The sequence below is a fragment of the Pygocentrus nattereri genome, chromosome 10, assembly GCF_015220715.1.
Source record: "Pygocentrus nattereri isolate fPygNat1 chromosome 10, fPygNat1.pri, whole genome shotgun sequence".
Taxonomy (NCBI): Eukaryota; Metazoa; Chordata; class Actinopteri; order Characiformes; family Serrasalmidae; genus Pygocentrus; species Pygocentrus nattereri.
In genome coordinates, this window is record NC_051220.1 from 28,087,011 (window position 1) to 28,105,593 (window position 18,583).

Consider the following 18,583-nt stretch of genomic DNA (forward strand, 5'->3'; position numbering starts at 1 on the left):
TTGTCTGTCCCATTTTGCCTACAGCAAATTACCCCATCCCACCCACACAAACATACATCGCTGACACATTCACATTGCCACCCTGCCACAACTCCCTGTCACCCCTAGTAAAAAACATCTAGATCCACCACTGACTGGTTCTAGCCTGTATCACAATGAATTTTAGGTAAGAAACTGTTTCACGTCCCCATAGATTCAAGGTTGACAAGACTCTGTAGTAAACGACAGCACCCTTCTAAACCCCAAAATGAGAAATAGGGCACCTTATTGCTTTGCTGTTCACACAGGCACACACAAATGACAACTGCAAGACTGCATGTCCACTAACTAGGACAAAGCTGCAGTGCTATAGTCTTCTTCAAAGAAAATACATGCTTACCACGTACACATGTTCCCACAAATATACCTTTTGCCTGTGTGGCCTAAACAAAAACCCAACAAATGACAGCGGATTCCAAATTTATCGGCCTAAAATACACCCTCATAGTCATAAACCACATGTTATTCATAAAGATTATTTCTACATTTTGTGAATGAACTTTGAAATTACTTCTCTTGTGGCTTTGTAACTCACCTGGTACTTTGCTTGGGATGTACATCAAATGTTCATATATTTTTTATATGTAGATAAAGCATGAAAGGACACTGGGATTTTGGGGCATATGTATTTTTGGAAGTGGGTAAAATGAACAAACGAAGTTGCATAAACATCTAAAGGAATTGCTGCCAACCTACAAAGGAATTCCTGGCTTTAAAAGAAAGGAAGGGGAATTAGACCTACTGAGGTGTAAAAGCACGGTCTTGTTGAAGATAAAATAGCGACCGGGCATGATTACACACTGACTTTGTTTATTTCCACAGGTAGGCACTGTGAAGATATGATGAATGGCCAAAGGTAGGTAAAATAGAAGGTGAAAAAAGTTTACATCCGTTCTTGAAATCCAGTAAGAAAGCTGTTAAATCCCTCTCGAGAGTTGCAGGTGTTCAAAGCGCTGAAAAAATGACCTTGAATAATTTAGCTAAGCTGTACTGTGTTTCAGGTAGGGCTTTCTCACCGATTGTTTCCATCATTAAAAATGTACCACTGACCTGACTTCATACTTCTGCGGCAGCCTGGTCTTTAACAGAGCCAAAGGTCGGCATTAGAGTGTACTCCATCAGATCCCAGGGATTAAACTCTTTGAGTAGGCTGTTTTTTTCTTCTGTTTCTTGTGGAAATCAAACACAAGACAAATATCCTGAGCATATCTTAAGTCTTATAATACCCAGCCTATTTAAAATGCAGAAAGTTTTCTTATGTAAATCATTATGTTCACCACACATACATGGGCTCTGAGGAGCCCCTGTAGGGTTTCAGAAATGTGTAGTGCTCTGCTTAAGAGTGGCTAACATTCACTCTTATTGTGTGTTTTGTTTTGTCCATTCAGTACAGGCCTGACCCTAGACTTGGAGACCGTAAGCAACATTTCCATTCTCCCAGGTAAACCTGATATATTATAGTATTTCTTTACTTAAAAGGCTATTCAAATAAGAAAGTGACATGGAAAATGCCTGGACCCACCGAACATATATCACTGCTGTCAGAAAAAAACATGTATCTCCATTTTGCCATTTCTCAGATTTTATCATACATTTTGTGTAAATTTCATGATGAATTACCCATTGACTTACATTAAAAGTAAAGTACGTTTTTTTTCTTTTTCTTGTAAAGTTATCATTTTGAAGATATGAGATTTTGTTCCAATAACAGTGATACATGTCTCACTTTAAGCAAAATGGCTGCATCTAATGCAAGTTACCATTTTGTAGGCTTAGTAAATAGCATATGCCTAAAATAAATAAATAAAAAAACACTACATGAAACAGATTCTCAGTTAAAATTTATCTCTTATGGTAACTAAAAAAAATAAATGTTAAACCCTGTTTTTAAGATGCCAAGCTCCTAGAGACAATAACTATTGTTGAAGCAGAAGATGCAAAACATTGCAGTAATTGAATCTGTTTCATTAATATTGTAGCATGTTCACATATTTATATGTTTATCCTGGGTTATTTGTAATTTTTTAGCAGTTATTGTCTGGTTAATCTGAACTAGCCTTCTTTAACTGTATTTATGCTTAGTTTCTGAAGAACTGAGTTGGTCTACCACCGGTGTCCAAGAAGGCAAGACGTGGTTAGGCTTAGAGAGAATTGTTAGACAAAATCTTTTTGTATGGTACGGCTGGGGCCAACATCAGCCTTTAATAAAGTACAGTAAACTGTGCCTCTTAAATATCAAAGAATCAGATATCTTATTAAATTGGGTTGGGCCACCTTAAATCAATGACATCAATTGGTTATATGACTAGTGACAACTAACCTATCCAAAAAGAAAATTAAAAATGTACTCTTTCATTGATATAGAGGGCCCTCAGCATTATGGAGGCCTTAGGAAATTGCTTATTTCGCCGATGCACTGGCTCTGGTTCAGTGTTTCCAGTTTTATCCTTTTTTGCAAACAGTGGATTCATACACATTGTTATAATCATGGTATACGTAATCCTGGTATACCTTAACCACAAAATTAGTTTTTTGATAAGGAAAAATAAGCTGGCTCATGAAAGTTTATTTAACCATATTATTCATATAAACACCAGATACTTATCATATTTGAAGTCTTCATAGGAGGTTTATTTGTACACAAACTACTTAAAGAGGAATTCCATTGATATCAGCATAATTCAGTGTTTGAGATGCAAAAAAAGTCATTTAGAGTGGTAGATGTGACATGGTGGATTGTAAACAACCATATTGACTCTGATTTTCCTTACAATGATAGTGATGAGAACTGGGGTCCTGACATCTTCATGTCAATTATAGCCATTTTATTTACTATCCAAAATGACCACTGAACCTACATGCGTCTTCTTCATTTTTATATGTAATGCTGACAATAGTAAAATAGTCAAATTTTGGTACTATTTTACCCTACAATACCCAGCACTTTCCCCTCCAACATGTATGCATTTTTAAAAATATAGATTTTTAGGTCAAAAACTTAACTCATAACTCAACAATGTTGTGGGCATCAGACAGTGTGTTCTTAACCATAGCTTTTTGTGAGGTAGATTTAGGAGCCATGAAGTGCTTCAAACATCTGGTTCCTATCATCACTGTGAGCAAATGTGACTTGGTCATTTTATCTACAACAGCTTCTCACACCAAACCATCTTGTATGACTATTAGAAAAATCAGTTCACCTTTCCTTTTCCTAATTCACACACACACACACACACACACACACACACACAGGTAAAAACAAGTGATTGCAATTAATCAGGATTAAAGAATATATATATATATATATATATATATATATATATATATATATATATATATATATATATATATATATATATATATATATATATATCTCATTCTTTAATCCTGATTAGTTACAATCGCTTGTTTTTAGCAGTGTTGGGTTACTTTCACGTAATATTAAGTCAGGAACCAGAAAACACAGAACAAGATGTCTAATAACCTGCATTTTAAATTTAAAGCACTTTCATCCTCCTGATATTTGTATATGTGCAGAATAACAAATTGGAATTGAGCTGATAAGAAACCACATTTACAAAGCAGATTAAAAGAACCCAGTAGACAACTTCAAAGCCTGGATGCCCAAAGGCAGTCTTGATTTGACCTTTCCAAAGTGACTTATTGATTCCTGAAATATTATTTCTAGGTTCCTGTCAGTGAACCAAGATGAGCTGAAAGCAATCTTGAATGTGTGTGAATGCACACTATTCAGGGTCTTCAAATAGAGTGCATCTCTACACTTGCAGCTGGATACCTCTGAACAAACCATGTTCAGACACACAATTTACTGTGAAGTATTAGTATTAGAGTGTATTATTTAATTTACATTTTTATTTAATTTAGATTTCATATAGTCTTGTCTGGCCGGTCAACCTGCTGTTAGTGTATAGAGCCACGTTGCCTAGTCAGTGAAACATTAAGGGCTGAAAGAAGGCCTGAATGGAATAATATTCCCCTCTAATGTGCAATTCAGGTTTTGAAATCAGATTGCACAGTACTGCTTACTGCAGCACGTTGTGTCTAATTGTGTTGAAAAATCTAATAGTTACTGTGCCTCCCCTTGCATTTACTCAAAATACTTGATTCAAATGTGTCCAAATTAGGTCCACTGCAATAAGATATATTACATGAACATCAATTACAACACATTAATTTTACTGTCTTTTGGTAATAACTGAATGGGTGAAATATTTTATTAATGTGAAGCCATTGTACATATCTGAATCAAGTAAAGTCAAGCTAGCATTGTGTCCAGTGTATGGACTACTAAAATTATTCCTCTCTGGTGATCTCTTATACTAGCCATATACGTTAGCATAAAAAAAAAAGTAGAAAGAGTGGCCTCTGAAGAATAGCCTAGCTTCTTCCACCAGGCTGTTTACAAGGGCCATATGGACAGAAGTCAACTGCACTACCTGCACTGGCCACTCAGCCTAATCAGTCCTTAGTATCCAAGACAGTGACTTTTACTCCCAGGAAGAATATTAAACAAACATTTGTATGATACTAATGTGTTGCCAAGTTTGAATGAAAAATATGAAAAATAAAACTGCTGGCCAGGCTATCCGAGAACTATGTGGGCATGGCTAATGTACAACTTCATTAACAGCTCTCTGTCCAACTGGCCTGCTCCACCACTCATACACCCCTAAAATCATTATACAACTTTTATCTGATGGTACCTGGACAAACAGTATGCAGGCGGACGGATGGACAAAATGTTCGTATATAGATAAACGAATGAACGGAGAGCAGACGGCTCTGCAGCCAGACATTAGCTTGCTTAGTTTCAGCTCGCTAAGACTCTCAGACTCCTGACTACTTTGTGTGGGTGGGGCAAGAGACGTCAGTCCTGTGATTGGTCAGGGGAATGCTGCCGCAAGCGTTACCCAAGAGAGGAGAGAAATATGGTGAAATGTGAGGTCATTGGAACATTTTCATAGGGTATAAGTACATATTTACGGTGTGTCTGCAAGTGTAAAATTAACCTAATTAGAAAGAAAACACATTTAGGGTCCCTGGGTCTTTAAAGGGTGTATATTAGTTGCATAGAACTGTAGAGCTGGCAATATTTGTTATATGTAAAATATTTGTCTGTTGCACTGTGGCAGTGCTGTATAACTATCAGTTCAGCTGAGCTGGGGAGGAACCATATTCACAGAGCAGATTAACAGAGCCCTCTAGAGGTTCTTAGCATGGCACTACAACATTACAAGACAGCCAACGAGCAAGTCAAGGTGACTGATGGATTGTGCTTTATGTTATTACAGACTTTCAGTATACATGACCCTTAATAAGATGTTCTTTACAGTAAGATTATCACCATAGCCACCGTCACTATCCAACAGAAACACCATCTAAAAAGAACATTGATATGATTTACATTTTTCAGGGCAGTGTCTCTACGTTTACATATGAAAGTGCGACATCCCTGTAGATGCTGATTTGGTTGATCTGATTGAGCTCACGAATCCGATGCTTGAACTCAAGTAGGTGTGACTTGTTCACAGCCACTCTGAATTCAGTCTGAGTGCACAAGATCTTCATCTACAAAAGAAAGTGTAACATTGGTTAGTTCACCCCCAGATTACTTAGGAGGGCAGTGGGAAAGAATGCATATACAATCTAATTAATTAGTAAATAAATGCCTAAATAAGTAAGTAAATCTGGATTAACAGCAAAAAGAGTATTGCAGTTCACTGTCCTGAACTAAATTTAAAGTGAATCAGCATGTCCAAACATGGTACTCACCTCAAAAGTCTTCCCCTGGACAAAAGGGAATGAAGGAATTGCTCTTTCCTCTTGACCCCACTGGTTCCCTATCATGCTGTTTCTCACTATCACCTGCTTCCCATCCTCATTGAAGCGAGCGTTGAAATGAAAGGCTATGTCTTTATTTCTGCCCAGATCAACTGTGAACCTAACAATCAGAAACAGTGCATTCTAATTTCAGTATGTGACAGATATAAGCAGTGCTCACATGGGATTCAAAATGGGACCATCCTGCAGATGATTGCAAAAAGGAGCAGTCCTCAAGATGATACATCACAAAATGATCATTTCTATGTGCATTTGTATGAATCGTTTTTCATTGGTTTGTAGAGATGCAGAACTGAATACCATGAATAACTGGTCTTACAATTTAGCATCAGGCTTGACCTCGCCCTGGATGGTAAACAGCATCTTGTCATAGACTCCACTGGGCAGAGCCAGGTCATATGGAACACTCTAGTGAAATTGAAACACATTTCAAAACACAAATTTTGCTATTGTGCTTCATTTTCCTTCTGTGCCATTATACTGACACACTGAAGAACATTTTAAATAATGACAGAAGCTCTCACCAGTGCTTGGACAGTCTGAGGGGCAGTTGGTGGGGCTGGTCCTGGCCAACCTGGTGCAGTGGGCTGGTTGGGTTGTCCAGGCCATGCTGGCTGCCCTGGCTGACCAGGCCAGTATGGCTGAGCTGGCATGCCTGGCTGTTGCCCTGGCCAGGTGGGCTGGCCTGGTTGCCCAGGCCAAGCAGGTTGCCCAGGCCAGGATGGGTTTGTGGGCTGCCCTGGCCATGTTGCCCCTCCAGACTGAGTGCTCGGTGCTGTTCCACTATCAAGAGCATCTGCAAGCTGAGAAACAGCAGAAAGGAGAACTTCATGAAATGTATAGGAACGAAAATTGGTAACAAACAGATGTCTTCAATAAAAGAGAGCCTTTCCTCCCTTCTGTCACAGGACAGATACTGACCAGTCAGGTTTAAATCCCTTCCTCTAAAGCATTTGATGTTGATCGCTATGTTGTTCTTGGTTGCCTCCCACTCAACATTTAAGAGTAACTCAGTGTATTTGGTTGAAATGTCTATGTAAGCATCATATACTCACTTTTGGCTTGCAATCTTTCCTACTAAACAAGAACGTGGTCTGTTTAACTCAGGAAGTCAAACTTGGGCCTGAACCCAGCTAAGAAACTATGCCTTAGTTGATTAAGCAGAATGGCAGCCCTTTGCATGGACTTTGCATAAGAATGTGCCGCTGTGGTTTAATATTCAAAGCCCTTGTACTCTACTAAAGAACTAAAATTGGAAATGTAGTGTGCCTCCAGGACCAGAGCTGAGAAAAGCTGGTAGAGCCTAATCCTGGACTGTATTTTCCTTTCAGCAGAGACTCTTCATTCTGAATGCTGTGTAGTCCAGGACTATACCTAATCCATGAATAGGAAGATTACCCTATAGGCACTATTTACACTAGGGAGGAACAGGATGGTGAAATGTGGGTAGTATACAGAAGAACAGGTAGAGGCAGTTATGTTTGTTTTGAAGTTTGAGGTCTTTCTCCCAGCCTTCGGTCATTACATTCAGTACATCAGTTTATGAAGATGAAGGTCCACTTACATCCATGATATCTGGGGGGAAAAAAAAAACAAACAAAAAAAAAAAAACACAATATAGAATAGATTAGTGTTTAACACCATGTCTGTATTAGTAGTGATTTTATTAATGGAGAATTTAACATTTTATGTAGGAAATGTATATCATGCAAAGGTTTAGGGACAGCTACCTAATCAAACATTTTAAAACAAATGTTACCTTTGATTAGTAATAATTGGTCTCATCTTATTTGATTAGTAAACGATAGCCCTTTATAGATTATTTTGCAGATGTTCAGACTGTTAAGCTATCTCAGGGAATCTCAGTGTTAGGGTTAAGTTTTGGAACAGGGTTAGGAGCTCGTTAAGGTTTTGGTTTAACATTAAAGTAAATAGAAAAATTTAAATTAAATTAAAGTTAATTGAACAAATATTTATAATGCAAGTTATGCCTTTACATATAATCTAAGTGTAGTATCCAAATGAAAGTATTAACCCACAATTTTACACAGTCTAACCAGGTTTGTTCTGAAGACAATCTCATGTTTAAACATTATATTTGTGACATTACTGCTTTGTGAATAATGTCAAACTTTAACCCCTAGTTGTTCTGTCAGCATTTATTAGCACTCAAATCTTTCAGGTGTTTCAACTGCCTTTAAACCAAAAGTCTCATTACATGCTTTTAAACAGTACTCTGGAAGAGTACTGCTCAAAAAAAATAAAGGGAACGCTCAAATAACACATCCTAGATCTAAATGAATCAAATATTCTCATTGAATACTTTGTTCTGTACAAAGTTGAATGTGCGGACAACAAAATCACACAAAAAAAATCAATGGAAATCAAATGTATTAACCAATGGAGGCCTGGATTTGGAGTCACACACAAAATTAAAGTGGAAAGCCACTCTACAGGCTGATCTGATGTAATGTCCTTAAAACAAGTCAAAATGAGGCTCAGTATTGTGTGTGGCCTCCACGTGCCTGTATGACCTCCCTACAACGCCTACAACCGCACCAGCATATGGTCTCACAAGGGGTCTGAGGATCTCATCTCGGTACCTAATGGCAGTCAGGCTACCTCTGGTGAGCGCATGGAGGGCTGTGCGGCCCTCCAAAAAAATGCCACCCCACACCATTACTGACCCACTGCCAAACCAGTCATGCTGAAGGATGTTGCAGGCAGCAGATCGCTCTCCACGGCGTCTCCAGACTCGGTCACATCTGTCACATGTGCTCAGTGTGAACCTGCTTTCATCTGTGAAGAGCACAGGGCGCCAGTGGCGAATTTGCCAATCCTGGTGTTCTCTGGCAAATGCCAAGCGTCCTGCACGGTGTTGGGCTGTGAGCACAACCCCCACCTGTGGACGTCGGGCCCTCATACCATCCTCATGGAGTCGGTTTCAAACCGTTTGTGCAGACACATTTGTGGCCTGCTGGAGGTCATTTTGCAGGGCTCTGGCAGTGCTCCTCCTGTGCCTCCATGCACAAAGGAAGAGGTAGCGGTCCTGCTGCTGGGTTGTTGCCCTCCTACGGCCTCCTCCACATCTCCTGGTGACCTGGCCTGTCTCCTGGTAGCGCCTCCAGCCTCTGGACACTACGCTGACAGACACAGCAAACCTTCTTGCCACAGCTCACATTGATGTGCTATCCTGCACTACCTGAGCCACTTGTGTGGGTTTTAGAGTCCGTCTCATGCTACCACGAGTGTGAAAGCACCACCAACATTCAAAAGTGACCAAAACATCAGCCAGAAAGCAGAAAGGTACAGAGAAGTGGTCTGTGGTCCCCACCTGCAGAACCACTTTTATTGAGTGTGTCTTGCTAATTGCCAATAATTTCCACCTGTTGCCTATTCCATTTGCACAACAGCTGTGAAATTGATTGTCAATCAGTGTTGCTTCCTAAGTGGACAGTTTCACAGAATTTCACAGAAATTTGATTTACTTGGAGTTATATTGTGTTGTTTAAGTGTTCCCTTTAAATTTTTGAGCAGTGTAGTATATAGTAAATATCCATAGCATAAATTAACAGCTGTTTATTTTGCAGGTACTTTTTTAGCACATGTGACAGCAAGAAAATCTAATTTTGAGAGAAAGTAAGGTGTCCCCAACTGTCTGATGGCCAGTTTCACATTCAAACAATACATTTTCCATAAAAACAGTACAAGAAATCTAACACTTCTGGTTGCCTTTGGATACATCTGATGTTCTACTTCAGGTGCCAAATAAAAGACTATGAAATCCCACAGTGCTGAATGTATCATATTTGAATGACTCACATGTGAAAGACTACCCTCACCACACCCCTGTCTGTAGGGCTGAAGAATAATGGCCTCCAGAAATGGTAATCCAAGATATTTTTTAAAATGGAAAGCAATCATTCTGAGAGTGTGGACTTTTCCAATCAATTTGTCTTGAATCTTTTTTTCCCATAAAAATAACCTTTGTAAATGTAGTGAGGACCATGGAATCTGCCACAGTTTGGGGAAAGGTACACTATTTTCTTGTAGTGTTTCATCGAAGCAAGATTCAATGCAAAAATATACGCAACCAACAAATGTGTGTTTTTTTCGCTGATCCACATTCTACTTCAGGCCTAATAACATTATCACCAAAAATGCTGCATGTTGCAACAAGTACTTAATTAGCAGCTTGGTGTATGTAATTTTTATGCCCTTCCAAATTCTAAATGGAATCTTTGCCTAGCAAATACACACACCTGTATTAACAAATGCTCGAAACCCCCTATTACACAAGTGAACAGCACTGCAAGTCAAAGCTTGTCAGGATTTTGAATGTTCAGACAGGTCCTAATTAGCCAATAAGTGAAAAGACTAATAAACTGAAGAGAACTTAACTTTTCTACAAAAATGTATACCTACACAAAGCTCTACTTTCTTCTATATCTATTTACATATGCAAATAGGTCTTAATATAACACAGCTTCATATTTGCCTCATGCAAAAGAAACCCGATCCTGTTACAGCGCCATGTCTTCATGCAAGTGAACAAACCACAATATTTAGCTGCATTTACAACACGTTACAAAGAAGAGAGTAACGGAGGCCAAAAAAATAGACATTTACCCGTTTCTTGAGATGTAGTTCCCAGGTGGAGAAGGTTGTCAGAAAGGAATTTTGGGTGGGGTTTATTTATACCTTCTCAGTCCCCCACAGTCCCTCCCCCATAATCCCTCCCCCATTCTCACACACTTCCCTGAAGAGGCCGCACCCTCTCAGCACCTCATCAACTTCGCCCACAACTCTCTCTGACAAACAACAACAAATCTAAATGTTCAGCTGGCCTGCAAAACCTGTTTGAGATTGCTATTTGCAATATTTTCTATTCATACCAGCTCTTTTGGCTTTCCAGGAATGTTTCTGAGGAATCTAATCTAAGGTTGTGGGTGCTTGGATAATATTAGGTAGAAAGAGTGTTGTTTTGACTTGCATGCTCTTACCTAATTGGCTCAGCATAGGCGTGACCACTTTAAGGAATGTAGGAAGGTCTGTGCATGGCTGATATCCTCTAGCTCCTTTTGGAATTTTGTATTTTTATTTGGACAACCTTAGAAATGATAATGTAGTAGCAACAAGAGGCCTTGTGTGGTCATGAAAACTAGCAGAGGTTTGGAAGGGGTTTGTGGTTGAAGACATGTTCTTAATATGCCAAGCCATCATTATTATACGTTTGTTCTTTTGTGGCATAGTCAGGCTGGATACTGACATTTGCATTCATGTACCCTTATTCACTATTCTAGATTCATTGCCACATCTTTATTATTCATATTGCTCTTGTTGTATTATTGCTTTGCTATCCAGTGTCAACCAGAGGAGAATGGGTTCCTCTTAAGGTTTCTTCCTTTTGCTCTTAAAAGGTTTTCCAAGCCATCATTGCCCTTTGCTTGCTCAATTTGGGATGGACCTAGATTTTATGTGTATTTACTTTATGACAACACCCACTGTAAACAGCACTGGCTAAAAAACTTGAACATAATTGTACAATATTCCGTTGCACTTACTTTTACTTACACTTACTACAAACTGCATTAACTCCATACACCAGTGGTCACCAACCCTACTCCTTGAGATCTACCTTCCTGCAGAGTCTTGTTCAAACCAAAATCTGTCACACCTGCTCCACTAATTAACTTCTTCAGAAGTCCCTGATTGGCTGGGTCAGGTGCGTTTGTGTAGGTAAAGGGTTCACACAGCATGTTAGATGCAGGTTGAAGCTAAACTCTGTGCGAAAACGGAGCTTCAGGAGGAGGGTTGGTGACCACTGCCATCCACCTTGTCTTCACTCTAGCCTTTTTATTTTATTTTTCTATTACCAAAGTTTTATATAATAAAGTTATGAAAAGGTACAAATATGTTCTTTCCCATGGGAAAGTGAACAGAGTATGCCTTTAAAATGTATTTAAAGTATATACACTATATTGCCAAAAGTATTTGCTTGTCTGGCTTCACATACGTATGAAATTGAGTGATATCCCATTCTTAATCCATTGTGTTTAATAGGATGTCAGCCCACCCTTTAAAACTATATCAGCTTCAACTCTTCCAGGAAGGCTTTCCACAAGGTTTAGGAGTGTGTTTATGGGAATTTTTGACCATTATTTCAGAAGTGCATTTGTGAGCTCAGACACTGATGTTGGACAAGAAGGCCTGGCTCGCAGTCTCCACTCTAATTCATCCCAAAGGTGTTCTATTGGGTTGAGGTCAGGACTCTGTGCAGGCCAGTCAAGTTCTTCCACACCAAACTCGCTCATCCATGTCTTTATGGACCTTGCTTTGTGCACTGGTGCATAGTCATGTTGCAACAGGAAGGGGCCATCCCCAAACTGTTCCCACAAAGTTGGAAGCATGAAATTGTTTAAAATCTCTTGTTCTGAAATTTAGAGGTATGTAGCGATTGACTCTGCAGAAAGTCATCGACCTCTGTGTACTATGCGCCTCAACATCCGCTGACCTCGCGCTGTCGTTTTACGTGGCCTACCACTTCAGGGCTGAGTTGCTGTCATTCCCAATTGCTTCCACACTGTTATAATACCACTGACAGTTGACTGTGGAATATTTAGTAGTGAGGAAATTTCACGACTGGACTGCATCCTATCACTATACATCCTATGTAATTGTACTTTGTTGTGCCTCTGAGGGTATGTTATTTTTTTCTACCTTGGGGGACAAAAATTTACCTGATCATATGTGTACAGAGTTTGTATTAGCATTTACTGAACACCTGAAAAACTGTTGAATTAACTGCTTAAACCTAAAACACTATCATTAGCATCCCTTTGACCATGCAGGGGGAAATATGTTTTTATGAAATAAGTTTTATAAGCTATTTTTATGTTGTCTTGTATGTATCTTGGCCTATAAATGATTTAATTATGGGTCAGTAAAACATATCACTCTGTCAATATTGTGCACTGTAAAACAGGAGAGTCTTTGTACAGGAGCTAAGGGTCATAGAGGTCTATTGTCATGATTACACAGTATGAGAACACATCCATCCACACCTGGACACTCCCTCAGTATGTGACCTGTCACACACATTCACATGAATACAGGCTAGACAAACATGGTTGATGACACATCTGGTTTGATGACTCAGCTGTCTTTTAAATAATAGATTGTGAGTGACCTCCACTCCACATTCATTACAACCCCTATACTGAAAGATATATGTGTACATAAACATGCTGGTACACGCTAGTCAGAAAAGCTAAAGTATCATTTCAAGTTAATACGAGATATTTGTCTTCTTAAGTGTATTTCTTATTTATGCACATACATAGGGAAAAAATGATGTGATTAAAGTTCTTTTAATTTGATATATTTGTGTGAATGTAGAGAGGCTGTTCTGTTACATCAGTTACCCTGAAAACTTTAAAATGTGGTCCTGAAAAGAAAAATCATTTGTAGTTGTTGTTGTTAATAATATTCACAAAATATATATGAATCAATTAATTACATGTGTGATAGTGTTGTTCAAGATATGTTACCATTTAAAAAGTCAGACGTCACATGGCCAACAGTGGTCTGGACAGTGTGGGCTATTACTTAAAGATAGTTTGTCTGAATATATATACATATTTGAAGTGCATTTCTGCACTGGAAGTATTTTAAATAACAGAAGTACCTGAATAACCCCTCACTGCTTTCAAAGCCTCATCGTATTGGTTTATAGACATGGGTTGGTTAAATCAACTAATCCCATTATAGATTTTGATTGAAAGCGTAATATCTATGAGAAACATGAGATGGTGCATATGTCAAGTGAAAACCAATTATAGACTCTTGGGTTTGATATTCACAATGTAAATTTAAAACGTGACAGACTATGAAATGTGATTCATTATATAGACCATTCCAAATGAACTCGAGCTCTGGTCCCACAGTAAAAAACGCTATAAAAAATTAAGTATTCAGATATTAGATATTAATTAGATATAGCTGGTCCCCCTTTGCAGTGTTTCTGTAGTGCTTTTTGCCCATTCATCCAGAGAAGCATTTGTGAGGTCAGACACCGATGATGGATGAGAGGGCCTGGCTCGTAATCTCCGTTCTAGTTCATCCCAAAGGTGTTTGATGGGGTGGAGGTCAGGGCTCTGTACAGGCCAGTCAAGTTCTTCCACACCAAACTCACCCAACTATACCTTTATGGACCTTGCTTTGTGCACTGGGGCACAGTCACATAGGAACAGAAAAGGGCCTTCCCCAAACAAAGTTGGAAACATAATTGGTCAAAATGTCTTGGTATGCTTAAGCATTAAGATTTCTCTTCACTGGAACTGAGGGGCCTAGTCCAAGCCCTGAAAACAACTGCATAGCATTATCCCTCCTAAACAAAACTTTACAGTTGGCACAATACAGCCAGGCAGGTAACATTCTCCTGGCAATCACCAAACCCAGACTCGTCCATCAGACTGACAAATAGTGAAGCGTGATTCATCACTCCACAGAATACATTTCCATTGCTCTAGAGTCCAGAGTCCCCCCGCACCCTTTGGCATTGTGCTTTCTAATCTTAGGCTTGTGTGTAGCTGCATTGCCATGGAAACTCATTACAAGAAGCTCTTACCACACAGTTCTTTTACTGATCTTGCTTCCAGACGCAGTTTGGAACTCTTTAGTGAGATATTCAGTAGAGGATAGGCACTGTGTTCTTCAGCACTTGGTAGCCTCACTCTGGTCTACCGCTTTGTGGATGAGCTGTTGTTGCTCCTAGACACTTCCATTTCATAATATCAGCACTTACAGTTGACAGGAGCAGATTTGGCAGGACAGAACTCAACTTTCACAAACTGGCTTGTGGCAGAGGTGGCATCCTATGACTTGCTTAAACTGAAAAATCCATATGAAAAATATTTTTATTTAAGTGAAAGTGGGCATATTTGGAAATTATGATATAACATTTGGTAGTACTTTATAATAATAGCAATACCTTACATTAATTTATTTAATGCATTAATTAGTTTAATGTATAATGTACTGTGTACTATTTTTGAAACTGGTTTCACCTCCTACAGTTAAAGCAACACTCTGCTTGTGCAGCTATTCAATCATCTACTTAATTTATGCTTAATTCATGTAGCCTGTGCTCCAAAGTACTAAGTTAGGAACATATCAAGTTTACTTCATCAGTTTCTAAATTTGTTAAATGTTGAGGTTAACTGCTTACTGGATGACCAACCTAATTCTGAAATATTAACTAGGCATAAATAAAACACTAAGAACAATATTTCACTTTTATGTTTATAAATTATTAACATAATAATAAATATATATATATATATATATATATATATATATATATATATATATATATATATATATGTATATATATATATATATATATATATATATATATATATATATATATATATATATATAATAAATAAATTCCCACAGATTGTTAATTTGTTGGTGATGGTACCTCTTATGCCACAGTGTGAAATTTTTTATTCACCTGTCACAATTTTTTTGAAACGTGTTGCTGGCATCAAATTCAAAATGAAAAAATATATTTTTCAAGTTTTAACATTTGATATGGTATCTTTGTGCTATTTTCAATTAGAAATAGGGTGAAAATATTTAGCACATCACTGCATTCCGTTTTTATTTTACATTTTGCACAGTATCTAAACTTTTTTTTGGCTCAGGGTTTTAACATTCAAACATTTAAATCAGCCTTTTTGACCCTATTTTCTTTCAAACATTTTCCTGAATAGGGACAGCTATGTCTCATTAACACATAAAATATAGCAGAGGTTCTATGACTTCTCCATAGTTTCATACTTTTTAAATAGGATATTTTAATAACAAGCACAGTAAAAGAAACAGCAAAACAATAAATACACCAGATTTTAAAATCAACCATTATTATGCAATAGAAAGTCCATCCTTTTCTTTTAACATATTATTTTCACATAGGCACCAAACAGTTGGGCTATCCTATTACCACTAGCCCTTCTAGAACTTTGTGAAACTTACAACATTTTGAATTTATGTGATAATTAAAGCTTTGGCCACTCTGAGTCTTTTTTGTCCAATAATAAGCTATTAAGAGTATATAATTTCATTCACAACAGCCTAATTCAGTCAGGCTCTTGATAGCAGTGAGCTCAGCACCCATATTAATGCCATTGCCACTAGATGGCAGCACTTCTCTATATGAGTACTTGGTGTGAAGCATCCCTTTAATAATCTGCTGCTGAAAGCTTTTGTTCTGCCCTGATTAACATGATGTGTTACTTGCCAGATTCTACAAAAGGCCTAAATTAAACTAAAAATAAAAGCATGTGGAAATAAAGACTATTAAAGACTAAAGGCTATATTGTTTGTAATGTCAAGATGTTGGTAAATCTGAGAAAATTCCCCCAAGTATTAGTCCATTTAGTTGTGTTTACATCTTCTTTAATTATCATAACGTTTAGGAAGCTGCATTCCTTGTGATTTTCGCCACATTGTTCTAAATAACTTTTTTGAACTACATGAAGCTTAATCTGCTGAAAGTTGCTGTTAAGTGTGGTAGCTTACTATAATGCCTTGTTGTTAATCTTGTCTGTGGATTAAAAGAGGTGAGTGGAACAATAGGATACTGTGATACTCAACTGCTTTCACAATAGCTCAATCCTAGAACAATAGATTGAATTACACAGATTATTTGTCCTGCGAGGGCTCGACCTACTTCACTATCAGCTGCACACAGGCATCACTGAGGTCAGACGGCCCATAGACTGAGCTCTAATCTCATTCAGTGTAAGCGTTAATTTCAACCACACTATGACCTGTGGAGTGAACTGAGTCTCCTTACACTCAAGCTAATGATAAATGAGACGTGGCTTAATGGTGGATAAAGCAGTGAGGGCATTAAACATAAAGGTTGTGATTAGCATTGTGGACAGCAGGGGTCAATCAAGGACTTCTGTTATGTGTCTTTTTTTAAGTTTAAGAAGATGTTTAGTATGCAGGTCAGATATGTGTAAATGAATGTTTTCTACGTACTGGAACTGATCGTTCTGAATAAATGAAGACTGATACATTCCTGAAGGCCAACACATCTTGGTCCAATGATACTGAAACCAACTTACTGATGGAATGAAGCAGAGAAGGTCAGAAGAATAAGAAACATGGTGTCCTTCAGACAGAATCTTTCTGAACTCTGTCTTCCTCATTTTGTTTATTCACCTGGAAAAAAAAAACATTCATATTTCAGCCACACTGGGGGCAATTAACACCTCACGCTTAGCTTCTCCTCTTCCTGAACACCCAAATCCCTTTACTGAGGCATAAGAGACTGACTTTGACTTTCTGGGAAATGTCTTTGTGACTGAGTTATGGACGGTCTGCTACAGTACTTACACAGAACAGTTTGTGAAAGTAATTTATGCATTTTAGGAATCTTACACTGCATGTCCTTTGGAAGCCATCACAGACGCTGTTGAAACAGAACCTGTGCTTCAAAGTTTCATTCAGAGAGGAAAAAGAAGAATCCTTTCATTATCTTATGTACTTATCTGCTGTGATATGCACTACGTTACATTTTGTATCCATGGTTGCCCTGGCTTGTAGGTCTAGACTCCTAAACTCACTCACTCCAGTAACACACTCTAATCATTCCAACAGTATTGTAGTTTCTTATTAGCTTCTTCATGAATGTTGGCAAAAAGCAGACCTGTTTGTTTAGACTTGTTTGATTGTCTATGCCTTTTGCCATGTCTGAACACAAAGGCTTGACAAGCAGCGTGTAATTGTCTTGTGGGAGACCTCCCTTATCTGTCTCGGAGGGATGAAAACAAAAACAATCTCTCATTTTTCTTCTCATATTTGGGCCTGTGATAAGCATCGGGCCTCCTCAGAGTGGCCTGGGGCCTTGTACTGCCTCATCAAGAAGAGCTGCACAAAAAGCTCCTTGTATATATATATATATATATATATAGAGATAGATAGATAGATAGATAGATAGATAGATAGATAGATAGATAGATAGATAGATAGATAGATAGATAGATAGATAGATAGATAGATAGATGGCCCTCGCAAATACAACATTCACTTTCTCCCTCCCACCACCCTACTTCTCTCTCTCTCTCTCTCTCTCTTTCTCTCTCTCTTTCTCTCTCTCTCTCTCTCTCTCTCCATTTTCTGCCGCACCCTGGAATTCCTCTCTATTTTATTTGGATATTATTCAAGGGAGTCGTGTATCCATGCCGTTATCCCAGTCTGTCCCTGCAGTTTGCTTGAGCAGGAAGAGTTTTCTGACTCATCAGTATCGGAGCATAGGCTTCAACAGCACTTAAACATTTATGCTCTAAGACAGAGTCAATAACATGCAATATACTTAGGTGGAACAAAACTAAAATATCTGAAAGAAACATTAATGTGCTAGCAAACTCTTCCCATTATCTCTTTATATAGGATTAGCATGAAGTTGTACAGGATGATCTTGATTTAACTTCAAACACTTGTCAATGCCACCAAATAGTTTTACTGAAGCAGCCAGACTGTTATTTTGCCACAGTTTATTTACATATTTAGCAGCCAGTCTTAACTAGAACGACTTATAACAGTGGTGAATGTAGCATTAGGTGACTTGCCCAAAGATGCTTATTGGTACAACAGTGGTTTTCCT

The 18,583-nt window shown here is 38.2% G+C and overlaps 1 protein-coding gene across 2 annotated transcripts; it reads right to left on the minus strand.

Moving 5' to 3' along the window:
• Positions 1–5,313: 5,313 nt before the first annotated feature.
• On the minus strand, positions 5,314–11,517 carry lgals3b (lectin, galactoside binding soluble 3b). Of its 2 annotated transcripts, none has more exons than XM_017699842.1 (6): positions 11,466–11,517; positions 7,466–7,476; positions 6,426–6,704; positions 6,221–6,309; positions 5,833–6,001; positions 5,314–5,628 (listed from the first exon to the last, which is right to left on the minus strand). In XM_017699842.1, the coding sequence occupies exons 1-6, from the start codon at positions 11,500–11,502 to the stop codon at positions 5,470–5,472; spliced, it is 744 nt and encodes a 247-aa protein (XP_017555331.1). In that variant the 5' UTR covers positions 11,503–11,517; the 3' UTR covers positions 5,314–5,469. The 2 variants fall into 2 exon arrangements, with proteins under 2 accessions (XP_017555331.1, XP_017555332.1); XM_017699843.1 differs by lacking the exon at positions 11,466–11,517 and adding an exon at positions 10,531–10,600.
• Positions 11,518–18,583: the final 7,066 nt, after the last annotated feature.